Source organism: Eschrichtius robustus, chromosome 2 (assembly GCF_028021215.1).
Source record: "Eschrichtius robustus isolate mEscRob2 chromosome 2, mEscRob2.pri, whole genome shotgun sequence".
NCBI lineage: Eukaryota > Metazoa > Chordata > Mammalia > Artiodactyla > Eschrichtiidae > Eschrichtius > Eschrichtius robustus.
Window position 1 is genome coordinate 90,795,485 of NC_090825.1, and position 16,525 is coordinate 90,812,009.

At 35.8% G+C, this 16,525-nt stretch overlaps 1 protein-coding gene across 1 annotated transcript in view; it reads left to right on the top strand.

Moving 5' to 3' along the window:
- The window catches only part of WDR36 (WD repeat domain 36), a 39,203-nt gene extending 29,357 nt beyond the window's left edge, over positions 1-9,846 (top strand). The window contains exons 18-23 of the mRNA XM_068535715.1: positions 1,591-1,688; positions 2,090-2,235; positions 4,586-4,705; positions 4,894-4,975; positions 6,242-6,429; positions 7,557-9,846. Coding sequence (XP_068391816.1) covers positions 1,591-1,688; positions 2,090-2,235; positions 4,586-4,705; positions 4,894-4,975; positions 6,242-6,429; positions 7,557-7,706 — 784 coding nt within the window. The 3' untranslated portion in view covers positions 7,707-9,846. The remainder of the gene's footprint in view (positions 1-1,590; positions 1,689-2,089; positions 2,236-4,585; positions 4,706-4,893; positions 4,976-6,241; positions 6,430-7,556) is intronic.
- The last annotated feature ends 6,679 nt before the right edge of the window (positions 9,847-16,525 follow it).

Here is a 16,525-nt window from a genome sequence, read left to right on the forward strand (position 1 = left end):
ATATGGATGTTATGTTACCTTATAAAAGTATTATCCATTACTGATCTCTCAAATAAATATTGGGTTGGCCAAAAAGTGCCTTCAGTTTTTAAGTAAAAATAAAAGACACATTTTTCATTTTTTACCAAGAACTTTTTTGAACAATGTATTCACCCTTTTGTTCCACTACCTTCTGCCAATTTTCAGGCAACTTCCTAATTCCACCTTCCCAAAGCTTTTTGTCTTTTTGAGCAAAGAACTGTTCCAGGTACCTTTTCAGTCTTTCAAGGAATTGAAATTTTTTCCATTAAGAGAATTTTGTAAAGGCCGAAATAAATGGAAATCCGAAGGTGCATTGTCTGGTGAATACGGCAGATGAATCAGAACTTCTCAGCCAAGCTGTAACAGTTTTTGCTGGTCATCAAAGAAACAAATGCGGTCTTGCGTTATCCTGATGGAAGATTATATGTTTTCTGTTGACTAATTCTGGATGCTTTTCGTCGAGTGCTGCTTTCAGTTGGTCTAACTGGGAGCAGTACTTGTTGGAATTAATTGTTTGGTTTTCTGGAAGGAGCTCATAATAGAGGACTCCCTTCCATTCCCACCATATATACAACATCACCTTTGGATGAAGACCGGCCTTTGGTGTGGTTGTTGGTGGTTCATTTCGCTTGCCCCACGATCTCTTCCATTCCATATTACTGTACAGTTCCACTTTTCATCGCCCGTCACAATTTGTTTTAAAAACGGAACGTTTTCATTACGTTTAAGTAGAGAATCGCATGTGGAAATACAATCAAGGTTTTTTTCGCTTAACTTACATGGAACAGAAACATCAAAGCGATTAACATAACCAAGCTGGTGCAAATGATTTTCAGCACTTGATTTGGACATTTTGAGTATGTTGGCTATCTCCTGCCTAGTATAACATTAATTGTCCTCACTTAATGTCTCTATTTGATCGCTATCAACTTCAACTGGTCTACCTGACAGTGGGGCATCGTCCAGCAAGAAATCTCCAGCACAGAACTTCGCAAACCACTTTTGACACATTCTATCAGTCAAGGCACCTTCTCCATACACTGCGCAAATCTTTTTTTGCATTTTGGTTGCACTTTTACCTTTCTTGAAATAATAAAGCATAATATACCAAAAATGTTGCTTTTTTTCTTCCATTTTCAATATTGAAATGGCTACACAAAAATTCACCAATTTTGATATGTCTTTTTTTAAATGCACCCTGATATGACAGCTGCCACATACAATCTAACAAAATTGTTTCGAATGAAGTTGAAGACAACTAAGTGCTACTAGAGCCATCTTAGGGGAAAAAACGAACGAACCTTTTGGCCAACCCAATAGTTTTTTGTGCTACATTAGAAATAAAGACTCCATTAATAATGTGTATGCACACCTTTCTTGTGATGACATCTGTGATATGAATCAGCATTTTCAAATTAATGCTATCTATTTTTGAGATCTTTTTTTAACTTACAAGTGATCAGAATTTATAGCCAAATTCAAGATTGTGGAGATTATTACCAGTAATTGACATTTCCCTGAACATATTTTTATAAGTTTTACAATATTGCTTATGTTTTTGTTTCTCAGGTCCAATATTTCCCTGTATTCAGTTGTTTCATTAAGGCCACTTCCCACAGATTATGTTCCTTCAGTAGTGATGCTTCCTGGTACTTGTCAAACCCAAGGTAATCACAAAATAGTAAAGTAGTTTTTGAAGTGTAATATAATAAACCTAATGTGCAGGATATTGCTACTGAAGGCAAAATTTAATGCATTCAATCAAAGTATTTTTTAGCTTATATGAAATATTTTGAGTGACTTCATGAATTTATGCAAGGATATAATTGATGTGGAATTGATATCAAATAGTATACCAGTGGAGAAATGTTTTGAGTCTGGTGATGGGAACTGTAGTTAATATGAGACAATAAGAAGATGAACTAAATAAATAGAAAGATTTTACAAGGCTGTATTGAGTGAACATGTTATGAAATACTAATGGATTTAGAATGAACTAAGTTGCTTTTATATGATAAAAATCTCATTCAGCATTAATTTGTTTTACCTGAAAATTTTTTGTTTTAAGATGTAGAATTATCAGAAGAAACCATAGAACCAAGTGATGAAATGATAGAGTATGACTCCCCAGAACAGTTGAATGAGCAGCTGGTGACTCTGTCACTCCTTCCTGAATCCCGGTGGAAAAATCTTCTTAATCTTGATGTTATTAAGGTAATACTATAGTACACTTAATATTGGCCCCTAAAGACACATTCCAAAAGTATTTTCTTTAGTAGAGATAGCTTCCCTTACTTTGAGGGCTTTAGGAGGAGCAGGTGATGCCTAAGGTAGTAAAGAGAATACCATTTGGTTAAATGCTGTTTAATCTAGTATGATTATCGCAAGATTTTCTCTCTATATATATATCAACTTTGAGGGCAATCAAGGACCTTTGGATATAGCAAAAGTATAGCCTGCAACTACAGAGCTATTAGAAATTGGATGTTTTAAGCCCAGCCTAATAAATTACTTTTTTAACTTCTGAAATAAGAAAAAAAAAAATTGCCATGATGTGTGATGTTTCTATTGCTAGACATTTTGGGGATTAGAATACTTTCACTGGTCTTTTTAAAAGTAAGCTTCAGTCACCCTTTATCATACCACACCCTGCTCTGTCAGCTATAAGAAGATTTGCTGTTGGGTTCAGGGACATAAGTTAATATGAACTAGGTACTGGGTAGTGTCCTGAGACAGCAGTGGAAAAAATCTTAGGCCCTTTGTCCTTGAGGAGTTTACAATTTTACATTAAAAATGGACAATTATGGCATAAATTAATTTTTTAAAAGCATGTTTCATGACCCCTATTTGTGAGTAGCAAAAGCAATTGAAAGGTATAGACTAGAGTAGAAAATTTCAGACTATCCTCTGATAATTAGGGTAAGTATTGTTTTATGAAATGCATACAGTCACCAGAGGTTATGTGTGTACTAAGTCACATTAAGGGCTGGCATTAAAAAAAGTGTAAGGAACACTGACATAACTATGACAAGGTGCAGTATTTTTGTAACTAATAACTTAGCACAAGAAAAGTTATGTGTGTCTTGGGTAAGAAAAGAGAGAGGTTTTCACATGTTAATTTGACTCAGAGAATTTAAAAGTGCTTATTTTTACTTGCTCACTTTTTGAAAGATTGGGCATCAGCATAAAGGTATGTTGTCCAGACACATAGTTATGAAATCTCTCCATTATGTTGTCTAGTTTGTCAGCCGTAAAGGGACTACTTTATGGAATAGCTTTAAAAGCAATACATTAAAAAGTACAAGTAGGTGAGTGTGAAGGGAGCAATTAGAGTAATGTCCAATTAATTGAGCTAAATTTGGGGGCCACTCTGCTTCTTGCTCAGATATAGTTTGTTCTGCATAAAAACATACAGAAACCTGAGTGAATGCTCTTTATGAGAGAAATATGCTAACACCTCCAATATTTTTATTTCCTTCTGAATGAAAGAGGTTAGAATTTTTATTTTTGTCTTGTGGGTAACTTTTCTACTTTAGGTTTTCTTTATGAAATTAGGTGATTTCCAGAGCCCTGTGGAACTTCTCCAAAGCCCTTTGTTTTTATTTACAACTCAGTGACCGTCTGCCTTCTAACTCAAGAACAACGAGTTAGAAGAGTAACTGTGACTCTTACTACCATCTTTCTACCATCACAAAGAAGGGCTGTGCTTTCATTGCTAGTGGCAGTGCTTTGTCTGGCTTTCATGTAACAACTTTCTTTTATGCTGTGCCTCCAGGAGGCCACAAGTATCCCTGGCTTTCTTTCAAAAAGCAACTCCCCAGGGTTCCTAAAGAATGGAAGAGGAATAGTGTAAGGTAAAATTGTGCGACTCCTTTATTAGGCAGTTTACCATATGCTCCTGAGATTGTGATCTGTAACAATGTAGTCACCAAAACTGAATTCTGTCAGTGGGAATTCCAAGGGAGGTTTTTGTGATAGAATTTTGCTAACACTTGAAATATTTTATAAATGAGCAACAGTATTCTCTTTTTAAAAGCACAGAGTACTAAGGAAAAATAAAAATTCCAACAAAATAGAAGAATGAGGGCCATGCTTCACAAAAAAATTTCACCAAATTACTTCTAATGGTGGAGTCTTAACTCTGGCTCCAAATTTCTTTTGGAGAAAAGAAATTTGAAAAACTGTTGAGCATTTATGTAAATTTTGCTTTCTAGCCCATTTTGCAGAAAAGGTTGTATTTCAGTATAAAAGAAGTTCAAAATTACTTGTTACTTCTTCACGTAAATATCCATGTTTCAGGAAAATGAGCTGTTTTTGCCTTAGAGCTTCTCCTGAACGGTGTCATTTTCCTTCTGCCTTATCAGCAAGAATACTGGAGGTTTGCATTGGGAATCCCAGTTTAAGGATATCTGTGGTTTTGGTTGGTTGGGATTTTATTTTAGCATCCTAATCTGAAAAAGTTTCATTCCTTTTTATACCTTTTGGACTTTTTAAAAATTAAGTGGGAATTAAATACTTAATTACTTACTAGTCTTTTTTCCTTTTCTCATTTTCTCTTAATTAGAAAAAGAATAAACCAAAGGAACCACCGAAAGTACCCAAATCAGCACCGTTTTTTATTCCAACAGTTCCTGGCCTTGTACCCAGATATGCTGCACCTGAACAAAACAGTGATCCTCAACAGGTAAGAAGCAAGTTGGAGGGAGCATTCTAAATATATGGGGTGCGTATTTTGTGTTTTACATTTGTAGTTTTAACCAAGACCCACTTTTACAGATATAGAGTAAATTACTGATAGCTTTTAATTATAAACTATACATTTTTTTGTTACATTTACGGTTTTTGAATAATGTGTATTTGTTTTTGTTTAAGTCTAAAGTGGTAAATCTTGGAATTTTGGCTCAAAAATCAGATTTCTGCTTGAAACTTGAGGAAGGACTGGTAAATAATAAATGTAAGTTAAATTATAAAATATTTTACCAAGTATTTCAGTTTATTTTACTTTATATGAAGAGATTGAGTGAAATATTAGACTTCTCAGTAGCTGAAAGTAAAAACCAGAAGGACTGAAATTTTGGGTTTAATCTTAAGTAATTTTAGCTTTGTGTTATATTAAATGAGTGACACTAAACTCAGATGATATTGAGATTATAATAATCTTTTGAGAACCTTTATTCTTTATGGAAAATTGGATTTTTTTTTTTGCTTTTGTTTTTACTTACAAATACAGTTTGCAATATAGTTTGCAATACAGCAGAGACTTTTGTCTTAGATAATTTCAGATATTACCAAATTATCACATAAAAAGGCAATTTTAAAATTTATTGAGTGTTTTAATAGATTTAAACTTTGAAAGCTACAGACTGTAGCTAATAATGATAGTAAGAGCTGTAAGCAATTAACAAAAATCACATTCTCCTGTTTGACTTATCCTCTTGTTTTCTGATCCAAATGCTTTGTTTTCATACCAGTGTCACTCACGTGCACATTGGCAAAAGTCAAAGAATGGTACTGATGGCTAAAGAATAGCAGGATTATACAGGGAGTAACTTGTTATATTTATGGGGGAACAAAGAAAAAAAGCACTACTATTTAATATATACTGAAGAACAGAAAATAAAACGTATTAGCCTTTTGTCATTGGTGTTGTTCCTTTTCAAAAAGCTAAAAGCATAGTCATTGCCACTGTAATATCAAATACCTCGTATAAAAGTTATAAGTGTATAGAATATGTTTTCGTAGGATGCATATGAAACGAGTGCTTACTTCTAGGGAAAAGAAGTACATTTGGGGTGGGTAAGATTAAGGTGGAGTCTTTCCCCACATATATTTCTGTAGTGTTAATGTTTCTTAATAATCATGTGGTACTTCTATAATTTTTATAACAATAGAAAGAAAGAAAAATAAATTCCCTCACCTCATCTTGTTCCCAGTGGCAAATACTATTAATAACTTGGCGTATACTTCTATAGCCTTCTTATATTTGGATTTGTTCTGACTGATTCATGAGCATATTAAAATGTCTGTTGCTAGGTATTAATTAGATTTTAACAGCCTTAATAGGAAAAAAGCTTAAATTACTGAAAATGCAAAACAAAAATTAAGCCATAGAAGTAATTTCTTGTGCAATTTAAGTATATGTTGGGTTTGAAATGTAAACTAGTTTCCTAAAAGAAATGACTGTAGATAATAACTGGATTCTTATTAAAACTTAATGTAGATGAAGCTGCTCTTAACCTTCTGAAAGAATTAGGCCCGTCAGGAATTGAAACAGAGCTGCGAAGTTTGTCTCCTGATTGTGGTGGTTCTGTAGAAGTTATGAAGAGCTTCTTGAAAATGATCGGGATGATGTTGGACAAAAAGCGTGATTTTGAGTTAGCCCAGGCATACCTTGCGTTGTTTTTAAAGGTAAGTCTAATATATAAAACAGTACTTCGCAGCTTGCCCTCCTATAGAGTAGTGCTGTCTGATAGAACTTGCTGCAAAGATGGAAATGTTCCATATCCACACTTACCGTGTGTGGCTACTGAGCACTTGAATTGTGGCTAATGTGACTGAGAAACGGAATTTTTCACTTTATAGAAATTTAATTAATTTAAGTAGCTTCCTGTGCCTAGTGACTACCATACTGGATGGCTGGATAGGGCAGCAGCTTGTAATTGTTTTTTGTTGACTTTTGTTTTTTAACACAATTTTGATTCAACCCCCTGACTTTTGTGTGTCATCCATTTGATCAGTATACTAAACTATTAACTTTTTAATGTAGTTACATTTTGGCAGGTTTTTTTTTAATGATCATGAAGAGAGTCAGGTTTTATGTTCATTTTTTGTTTTGTTTTTTCTACTGTTGAAATCAAAATATTTACTTCTATCCTGGTTGAAGGAGTTTCAAATGATTTGACAATGACAGTTGCTTTTATGACTAATAGAGAACTCATGTTTATCTCAGTAGTATAATGTATTGAAGGAGGTAGATGATGCTGATTTTCAGTAATAGCAGATATGATTCTTCATTTATCCCATAAATATCTAAAACAACTTTTCACTTGATCCAATTATTTTAAATTATTTGAAAAGTAGTATGTAGAATTAAAAAATAGAAATGCCATAAATTGTTTCTATATTCTTTCCCAAATTTACCTTCCTGAATATAAGTTTACTTAAATCTTTAGAAAATAAAGCAAAGGGCCCATAGGTCATTCATTAACAATGGGTTACTATGAAAGGAGAAACTTAAAAGAAGCACAGAAATACAGATTTAGTGTTAGAACTGGGACCTTGTTTCTGGATCTGTATCAGGACCGTCCTTACGTGGAGGAGAGTGATGACCACTTGAATTCTATTAAAAGAGTGACAGTACCATAAAGGAACTCATAATAGAGGAGAGGGAGATGGGAGATGGTAATAAACCAGCATTTAAGAAAAAAAATTAAGAATAGTACCTTCTGAGCTTCCTTGGTGAAACAGTTAAATCCAGAATAAACAAAATTTTAATTTTCTTAAATTAAATGTTCAACTATCATTTTTCTTTTCAGTTACACCTTAAAATGCTTCCTTCAGAGCCAGTACTTCTAGAGGAAATGACTAAGTTGTCATCACAGTTGGAAGAAAACTGGATCCATTTACAATCACTCTTCAATCAAAGCATGTGTGTTTTAAATTACATTAAAAGTGCTTTGTTGTAAAAATAAACTTAGGTGACTAAATAAAGACTTTTATATTAAAGAGATTGAGTTTAACTTACAACCTTGTTTTCCAAGTGTCAATGTGAAAAGAAAATAAATGCCAGCACTACCAACTAGTCCGTCATTCTCCACTTTAAATGCTAAATACTTCCTTGAAATAAAATTATACCTATTTTTTGTTTTAAAGACATAAAGAATATTCTCAAATGATTTATTTTCTGAGTCTCTTCACATCAGTTACTTGGATATGACTTCTTTTGAATTGTCATCACCAAGCTCGTGTTTTTTGAATATTTGTAACATATGAGGTACGCTGGGTGTTTAATGTAGAATATTGCTGAACTAAACTGAAGATAAAACCAATACATAAAACAGTTATAAAAATGCCTTCATGTTATAAGGTAAAAAGGCATGTTTCCTTCCTTGGTGGCCTTTGATGAAAACATAGTTAGAGCCAGAAGGTGTGTTAGACAGTGAAGCCCTCTTGCATTGCAGAAGAGGAAACTGCTGAGGTCTGCTCAGGATCTCAGAAACAGATCCAGATTTTCTAACACTGGCCTAGTTAGTCCTCTCTACATTATAGCCTTTCTAACTTACTCTTTTATTCTTTTATATGAGAGGCGCGTTCACAAGGCAACTTGCTATAGGAGGCAGTTGAACAGATACCTAGGATAGGTGAGGGAAATTCCAAATAACATTAAGGTTATCCTTCAAAGGTTTTTCTTCCCCACTGATGACCTTTTTATTTGGGAAGAAACTGCTGACTATACTTTTCTGTCATAACCATTGTGAAACCAGATAGTTCTGGCACTTTTTTTTCTCATCGTCATTGTTTTTGTGGTTCAAGATTTCAATATGTGAATTAAAAATAAGCAATTCTCAAAAGCACACTGTTCTAAAAACTTGTTAGTTTTTACACTCAAAAGTAGTGTCATTCGTAAAATTCAGCTGGTTGTATTTGAACACCAATACTATTCTATTCTAATTAGGATGTAGCTTTACAGAATAATCTCCAGAAGGAACAGTCCTCACAAGGAGATGATCAACGATAACTTTAACTATCGAAGTGTTTTTGTTTAATGGTGAAAGGTACAATTAGTAAACTGCTGAGGAAATAAGCCAATCTGGTTTGGTACTTTGTTCTTTTAGAAATGTATATAAACTTAATAAAGCCATTGACTTAAATGTTAATAATGATTTAAGTTGTAACTTTAAAAACTATTTCCCCTTGCCCCAGATACTATATTCTAAAGATATGGCAAAATTTCAGTATACAAGTATGTACTATGTGAAGATTGTAAATATCTAAAACAGTAAGAGTTCTAAACTGAAATTGTATTGCTGTGACAAATCTTGAACTGAGCTTTCTTTTTCAGGTGAGAATAGAGGAGTTGAGTGTATTGTTTTTATTGGAGATAGCTTTAGCTAGTATTAAAGCATCATTTTGGCAGGTAATCTTCTAAAACCTTTCCTGTATGTTTGCCATCAAGGAAGGGAGGGAGAAAGAAATACAAAGGATAATTTTTTGTGTATATTTTTTCTTAAAATGTATCATTCTGTGCATATTGCTTTTTCTTTACATTTTAAATTACAAATTAGTATATGACATTTTACTTGTAAAACGGTCAAAGACAAGTCTATTTTTTATAGTCACCTTCAATCCCAATACCTTCCCTAGAAGTAACAGTTGTTAACTTTCCATCTAGACCTTTTTCTGTGAATGTATATACATGTTATGTATAGCTACAGGAAATAAAATGTATAGCTTCAGTTTTTACATAAATATATGTATATCATTCTGCAACTTTTCTATGTGGTTTCTTTACTTGAGTATAATCTCACCTAATCTCACCTGTTTACATTTGTATAGTGTGCCATAAGCTATTTAGTCTATAATGGACACTAGGGTAGTTTCCCTTTCGTTTTTTGTTTACAAACAATGCTGAAAGAATGTCATCCTGTATAACTATGTGCATATAGGGATTTCTCTAGTGTATGCCTAAGCTTTGAATTGCTGGGCCAGAGTTAGGCAGTTTTAAAGAGATACTTCATTTGGCTTCCAAAATGACTGGTAGCAATTTACAGCTTCTCCTCAGCAAGGAATGAGTACCTGCTCCCCATATCCCTAAGGACATTTGATTTAGATTTAAAAAAATTTTTTATTAATCTAATAGGTAAAAAATTACCATTTTTATTGTTTATATTAAAAAAATATCTGACAGGATGGGCATCTCTTCATATATTTATTTTAGACGTGAATTGCCTTTTGCCAACACTGCTCATTTTTCTGTTGAATGATTTGTCTTTTTATCTCATGGATTTGTTAGGAGTTTTTCATATAGTTTGGATAGATATTAGTCTTTTATGTCTGCTGCAATGTTTTCTCCCAGTTGGTCACTTAAGTCTTTAGCTTTACTTTTGGTGTCTCTTTTAAAGAGATGTTTTATATTATATATAGTAAAATTGATAAGTATTTTTATGACTTATTTCAAAATATAGAGCATATTCTGTATTTTCTTTTAAGATAATTATGTGTGCATCCAGATCTCCATCTGGAATTGATTTCTGTGAAGAGTGCAAGGAACAGAGCTACACTTCTTCAAAAGTCCAAAAACCATTTGAAGTTCATTTTTACTGATTTGGGATGCTGTTTTATTATGTGTTAAATTCTCTAAGGTATTTGATATTCCTAATAAATAATGCATTGCTTATAGTTTTCTGGTATATTTTCAGAGATGGGGGTAAAGCATCCGAATGTTTTTCAAAAATTTTTGGCTATTGGTGAGCATATCTTTTTGAAGTTTTGATTTTAGTTGCAGTAAATTTATAGTATTGATTTGAAAAGAATTACAGTTGACCCTTAAACAGGCGGGGGTTAGGGGTGCCAACCTTCCGTGCAGTCAAAATCTGAGCATAATTTATAGTTGGCTCTCCATACCTGTGGTTTCTCCATATCTGTGGTTCTGCATTGTGGATTCAACTAACTGCAGATTTTGTAGTACTGTAGTATATACTTCTGAAAAAAAACCATGTATAAGTGAACCCACACAGTTCAAACCCATGTTGTTCAAGGGTCAACCATAACAATAGTATTTCTTTTTGAGAAAACTCTATATCTTCATTAAACCAGGAGTGGGCTTCTCTTGATTTCATAAGATTTCTTTATATAGTCATACATTTTTTTTGACAGATTCGTTTCTGGGGATTTTATTTTTGTTGTTATAGTGAAATATACCTTTTTTCCTAATATATTTTATAGTTGGTTATTACTGTCATGGCAAAAGCAATTTGCTTTTTATGTGCTGATCTTTTATGACACTGCAGAACTCTTAAAAGTTTGTCAGTATAGTCTTAGAAAATCCAAGAGAATCCCATCTTCTTCAATTGATTAGCCTTTATTTTCTATCCAGTATTCATATTTCACTTACTTGTTTTTAGTTAGGATTGCTTTAGCAATCTGGCACATAATGTTGGATACTAGCAGTGCTTAGCAGAGATTTTTGTGTTGTTACTGACTTGAGTGGAAATGCTTTTAGTGTTCCATCATTAAGGATAATGTATGCTCTGAATTTCTGGTAGATATCCTTGGTTAAGTTCTACTTTATTATTAATTTGTTACTTTAAAAAATTTAAACTAGAGGTAGGTATAGAATTTTATCAAGTGATTTTTTTCAGCATATATTGGAAAATCAATATCTTTAATTGTTGTAATTGGTGAATTTTATTCAAAGATTTCTAACACTGAGTCATTTTCATTTCTGGAATAGAACTTTTTATAAATGAGATGAAACCGGTGCATTTGTTTGCTTCATGGAATTCAGCTATCCTTGATATATTTTTTTAAGCTTGTCTAGTCAAAAGGGGAAAAAGTCTTGCATAAAGTCTTTATTATATGGTAATTTTTACCTACTTAATTTTTTGTGTGGTTACTGAACTAGTTGGACTTCCTGTCTCTTCTCAAGCCAATGTTGGTAAACTGTATTTTCCTTACAAATCATGACTTTAATCTAGATTTTCAAATTTATTAGTGTAAATTATATTAGGATTATGCCTTTTTATTAATAACTAGGTTGCAAGTGACCAAAACCTAACTCAAATACATGAGTATCTGCAAAGTCCAGGGATAAAAATTGGCTTTACCTATTGATGGATCCATGGGTTCCATAGGAATTAGTCCTTTTCTCCATATCTCCTTTTTGTTCTCATTATTGGTTAACTGTTCAGTCAAGATCTCTCTTCATTCCCTGATTCATCAGATATTTATTGAGAACTTAGTATGTGCCAGCATCTTATTTGTGCTGGGAATATAAGCAATCAAAACTTGAAAAAATACAGCTGCCAGCAGCTCTGAATTTACATATTTTCCACTTAAACTAATTAGAAAGTGATTATCTTTAAACAAATCCTGAAATAGAATTTCAATGAGCCTACTTAAACTTTGAACCATAGTTAAGGGTGACTGTATGGTGATATATTTAGGCAGAGGGAGACAGACCTGTAACATCACAGGTTTCCATGACTGGGTGACATTTGGAGAGCTCTGAACTTTCCACCTGTTCACCAGAGGAACGAGGGAGAGCTGAGAGTATAGTGTCCACAGGCTGGCTGCAGAGCCACTGTGACACAGTGAGCCATGACCCCATAGCAGAGTGTAACTGCACCATCCTAGCCCAGGGTGCAGCTGGAAGGCTAGCTGAGACTTAAGGCACAGGCTAAATGGGATGACAGTGGTGGGTGGAGGGAGGAGGAAAGGATCTGGCAACACAGAAGGCTTTTATCCACATGCCATCTTGGAAAGGAGAAGGGAGTGGATTGAACCACTGAGAAGAAAGCAAGCCTTAGTGGATAATTTGAACATAAAATTTCACAAAATGTGTATTTGAAAGAGCCTAAACTAATGTGAAGGACACTGAGATACTTATTTGGTAAATTTGTTTCCCCCATCCCCCGAATCCAGTGCCATGAAGGTTTAGGATGAAATTCAGAATTCTGTGGGATTTTTTTCAGTGTCTGTACTGTAGGCTGAATTTCCAATTCCAATTATGCTAATTTCCAATTCCAGCTGAATTCTACTAAATATCTCTAAAGGAGTACTTAAAATATTCAGTAGTTTTCATCTCCATTTTTTAAAAAGTGATTTATCTACACAGACATGCAGATAACAATGATTTAATGTTCATGGGAAAAAATAAGAATGGCACAAATCCTAGACAAATAATTTTTAGCAATACCATTTATTTTCTATTACAACCAGCAATGTATATTGCAAATCAAAAGGTTTTGTTACCATTTTAATTTTTTCCACTGTCTCTGACTAACCAGTTACAACTTATTTTGGCTCTTTTCCCCTATCCGAACTTCCCAAGTCTGGCCTCTGTCCCATGACTCTGGCTTTGTTTCTTCACTCCTGGCCACACCCTGCTGTCTAGAGTAAATATTATGCAAGCACAGTGGCCGAATTAGTGGCAGGTGCGAGGATTTTCCGGCCTGGATTCACCTTGCCCTGTTGATTGAGTCTCTTAAGCAGTATAACATACGAAAAGGTGACAGCCTCCCCACCCAGCACAGTGTTTCGCTCCTTCCTTCAGTCACTGACTTACTCATTCTGCCTCATCAAATGCTACTCACTTAGAACCTACTCTGTCTCAGGTGCTGTTTTATGCTCTTGAAATACTTCAGAAAACAAAACATACAAGGACTCTGGTCCTTGTGGAGCTGAGTTTTAACTCACCATTCTTTCAAAATCTCTTAGTTGGCCATTTTCCTTTACTCTCTTCTAGTGCAAAGACAAAAGAGGTTGTTTCTAAGCTACGCTTCGCAAAACCAGCGACTGCCTGGAGTTTGTTACAAAGCGCGGGCCCCGTGTGCGTGCGTGCGTCCGTGCGTGCGTGCGTGCGTGCCTGACGACAGAAGGTCTCAAGCAGCTTCTAAGCGTGCAAGATACCTACGTGAGAGGGAGCACGACCTGAGGAAACGCCTGCTTGCTGTTTCGCTGCGGTTCTTTTTTAACAAAGGATTTGGTTATAACTTAGAAAAGCAATGCATATAATGAGATTAAATAATTAAGGAAAAAAAAACACCCTACGTTTTTTCTCAGAAGACGCCACCTCTCCGTTCTCTGGAGACAACGGGTTGGTACCAGTCGGCCAGATCTGAGGAAGCGGAAGCGAGGCATCGGCCCGGCCCCGCTTGTGAGACAGGGCTCATGGATCTGAGGGCCACTCCCCAGGGCGGCTGGGTGCCAGTGTTCGCTCTTGGCACACTGGACACAGTATGACCCGAAGGGAAGGCGGAGACAGGATGCCTGTTGCTGCGGTGACAAGGAGGTGAGGTGAAGGGCACTGCAAAAGCGGGGACTGTAACGGGTGAGGAAATAATAGGTACACGTGGGGACCGTGTGCTTCCCTCAGTCCATCCCATTCCCTTTCCTCAGTGGTTCATTCAGAATCCTGTGTGGGGTTGGACAAGGTGTTGGAGATACCGACGCAAATGAGGCAACTTGACCCCAAACTCCAAGAGATGAGCCACACAGGAGGAGAGCATCTGCCTCTGTGAGCCCGGGCAGGCTGCGTGGAGAAGAGGACAACTGTCAGGAGCGCTCAGAGAGAGGTAGGTGGCCAGGGGAGTGGTGGAGTAGAGAGAGACAAGAATTCAGAGACCAAGGGGAGATGAAAAAGGCAGTGGAAAGTCAGGGGTGGCTACATGCTATTTGTTACCTCGGGGGGAGTGTGGAGACCAATGGTGCTTGAACTAAGTACAAAGGAAACGAACTTTTCTGCAGTAGTTTATGTATTTTTACTTAAAATTAGACAAAATCGGATAAAATGTTGATTCTGGGTGTTGTATGCTTACATTTCAGTACTCTTTATATTTAGGTGTTTGTTTGGTTTCTTTTACTCTATTTTACTTTATTTTTTACTCTTTTCATTTAGTTTTTCAAATAAAATTTGTTTGTGTATATAGCTTAACATCCATCCACCCAAATGTACATACATCCTGTTATGCACATATATCCTATGTGGCTGGCCAGAATTGCATTTCCTCCTGGAAAGCGCCACTGGAGCTACAACTGTGCTTGCTGCCCTAATTACTGGACCTTCACCCAGACCTTCAAACTTGAGCTGATGACACTCGCTTGGGGTTGCAAGTCCCTAGCATTGGCTCTTTGAGAGGAGGTGCTACTCTCCAGGTCCCGTCTTCTCTCGGCACTTGGCTGACAGGAGCTGGGATGTAGGAGACGCATGGAAGTGGCCATGACTCACCTGGCGCTGGGCTGAGCCTGGAGTTCTTCCAGGAAGTGGTGGGAAGGACAACTGGCAAAAGAGATCCTCACCTAAATAAATGGTGTGGTGCGTGCCTGAAGTTTCCCAGAAAGCTTGAGGAATATTGGGGCTGAGAGTTTCACTGTTGTTCAGCGGTAAGCAGAAAGAAATAACCCACTTGGTTCCTCATGAACTAACTGGCTAAGAGAGACACAGTATCACATTAGCTTATCTCTTTACCCTTTACCAGAGTCCACAGAAGGAAATTACCATTCTCCTTCCTGCTGGGAAATGACAGTCTCACAACAAATATACCACACCTTGTATCGCTTGAAACCAAGTTTATCTTTAAAAAATACTAAGCCTTAAAAAATTATTCTTTATTTGAAACAAAAGGCCTTTTTCTTATAGTTCTTATGTAGCAAAACCCCTGAACAAAGAGCATTGGCCAGAGACACTTAGCGTAAATTTAGATCATATGGGAAAGTGTCTCTCATTGTTTTCCCTTATCTTCAAAGTGCTCTGCCTGGTTGGTTTCCTCCTCTTCTGTTAACATGGCAGTCATGTTCTCATAGATCTGCCTCTGTTTGTGCTGTCACCTTCAGCTGAACTTCCAAATTTGGTATAAAGTCCATTTCAGTGTTGTGCACACAACAGGTGTACAATAAATACCTAATTCCATGGTTTTCATAGCGTGATACAGTTGCCTGGGGGTTCCTGAAATCCTTTCAGGGGGTCAGCAAAATATTACGAAAAACCATTTTAGTAATAAGACTCAGAAGTTAGTTGCCTCTTTTTGATCTCAGTATTTCAAATACAGGAAATATTAATAGGTATAATCTATATAACTAAAGCTTGGTGGGGCCCTTAATAAGTTTTAAGAGTAAAGAAGTCCTGAGACCAAAATGCTGAGAATTACTGCCCTTATTAATTGGCTAAAGAAATATATAACCTCACCAAGAGGTGCTAGCATATACTATGCAATACCTTATGCTCATATCTGAAAATGCCTTAAAACCTGATGTTACAAGATATGGAATATGAATCAGTACTGCTCTTAGATTCTCTGAGAGGGCCAGTGGGGCCAGGGCAGCTCTCAGGTTTTGAGATCCCATTCAACGTCAGATTTAGTTGGAATCAGTGGTCTGTTGAGTTCAGTGAGGACTAGATGGCAAACTTTAGGCTAAGACAATGAAGTGACAAATCAAGAGTGCTAAAATTGTTAAGATAATGAAATGTATCAATCCAGGTGTTTAGAATCAATTTTAGCTATTTTCAGCAGAAAAAAAATGTTAACCTTAGGGTAAAGCAACTATACTCCAATAAAAATTAATTAAAAAAAAAAAGAACATTAGGAATCTTTCCAAATCTTTTGTGGCCTTTGTAGTTAAGAACGATGTCCAGATCACCCCAAGTCACTTGCATGGCCAGCCCTGGGTGCTGGGTGTCTCTGGTACCTCTGAAGGCTGGGGATCTTGGCCACCACTCTCACTGGAACAGATTCTGTACAGTACCTCCTCCATGGCAATGACTTACAATTCATATTATGTGGACACA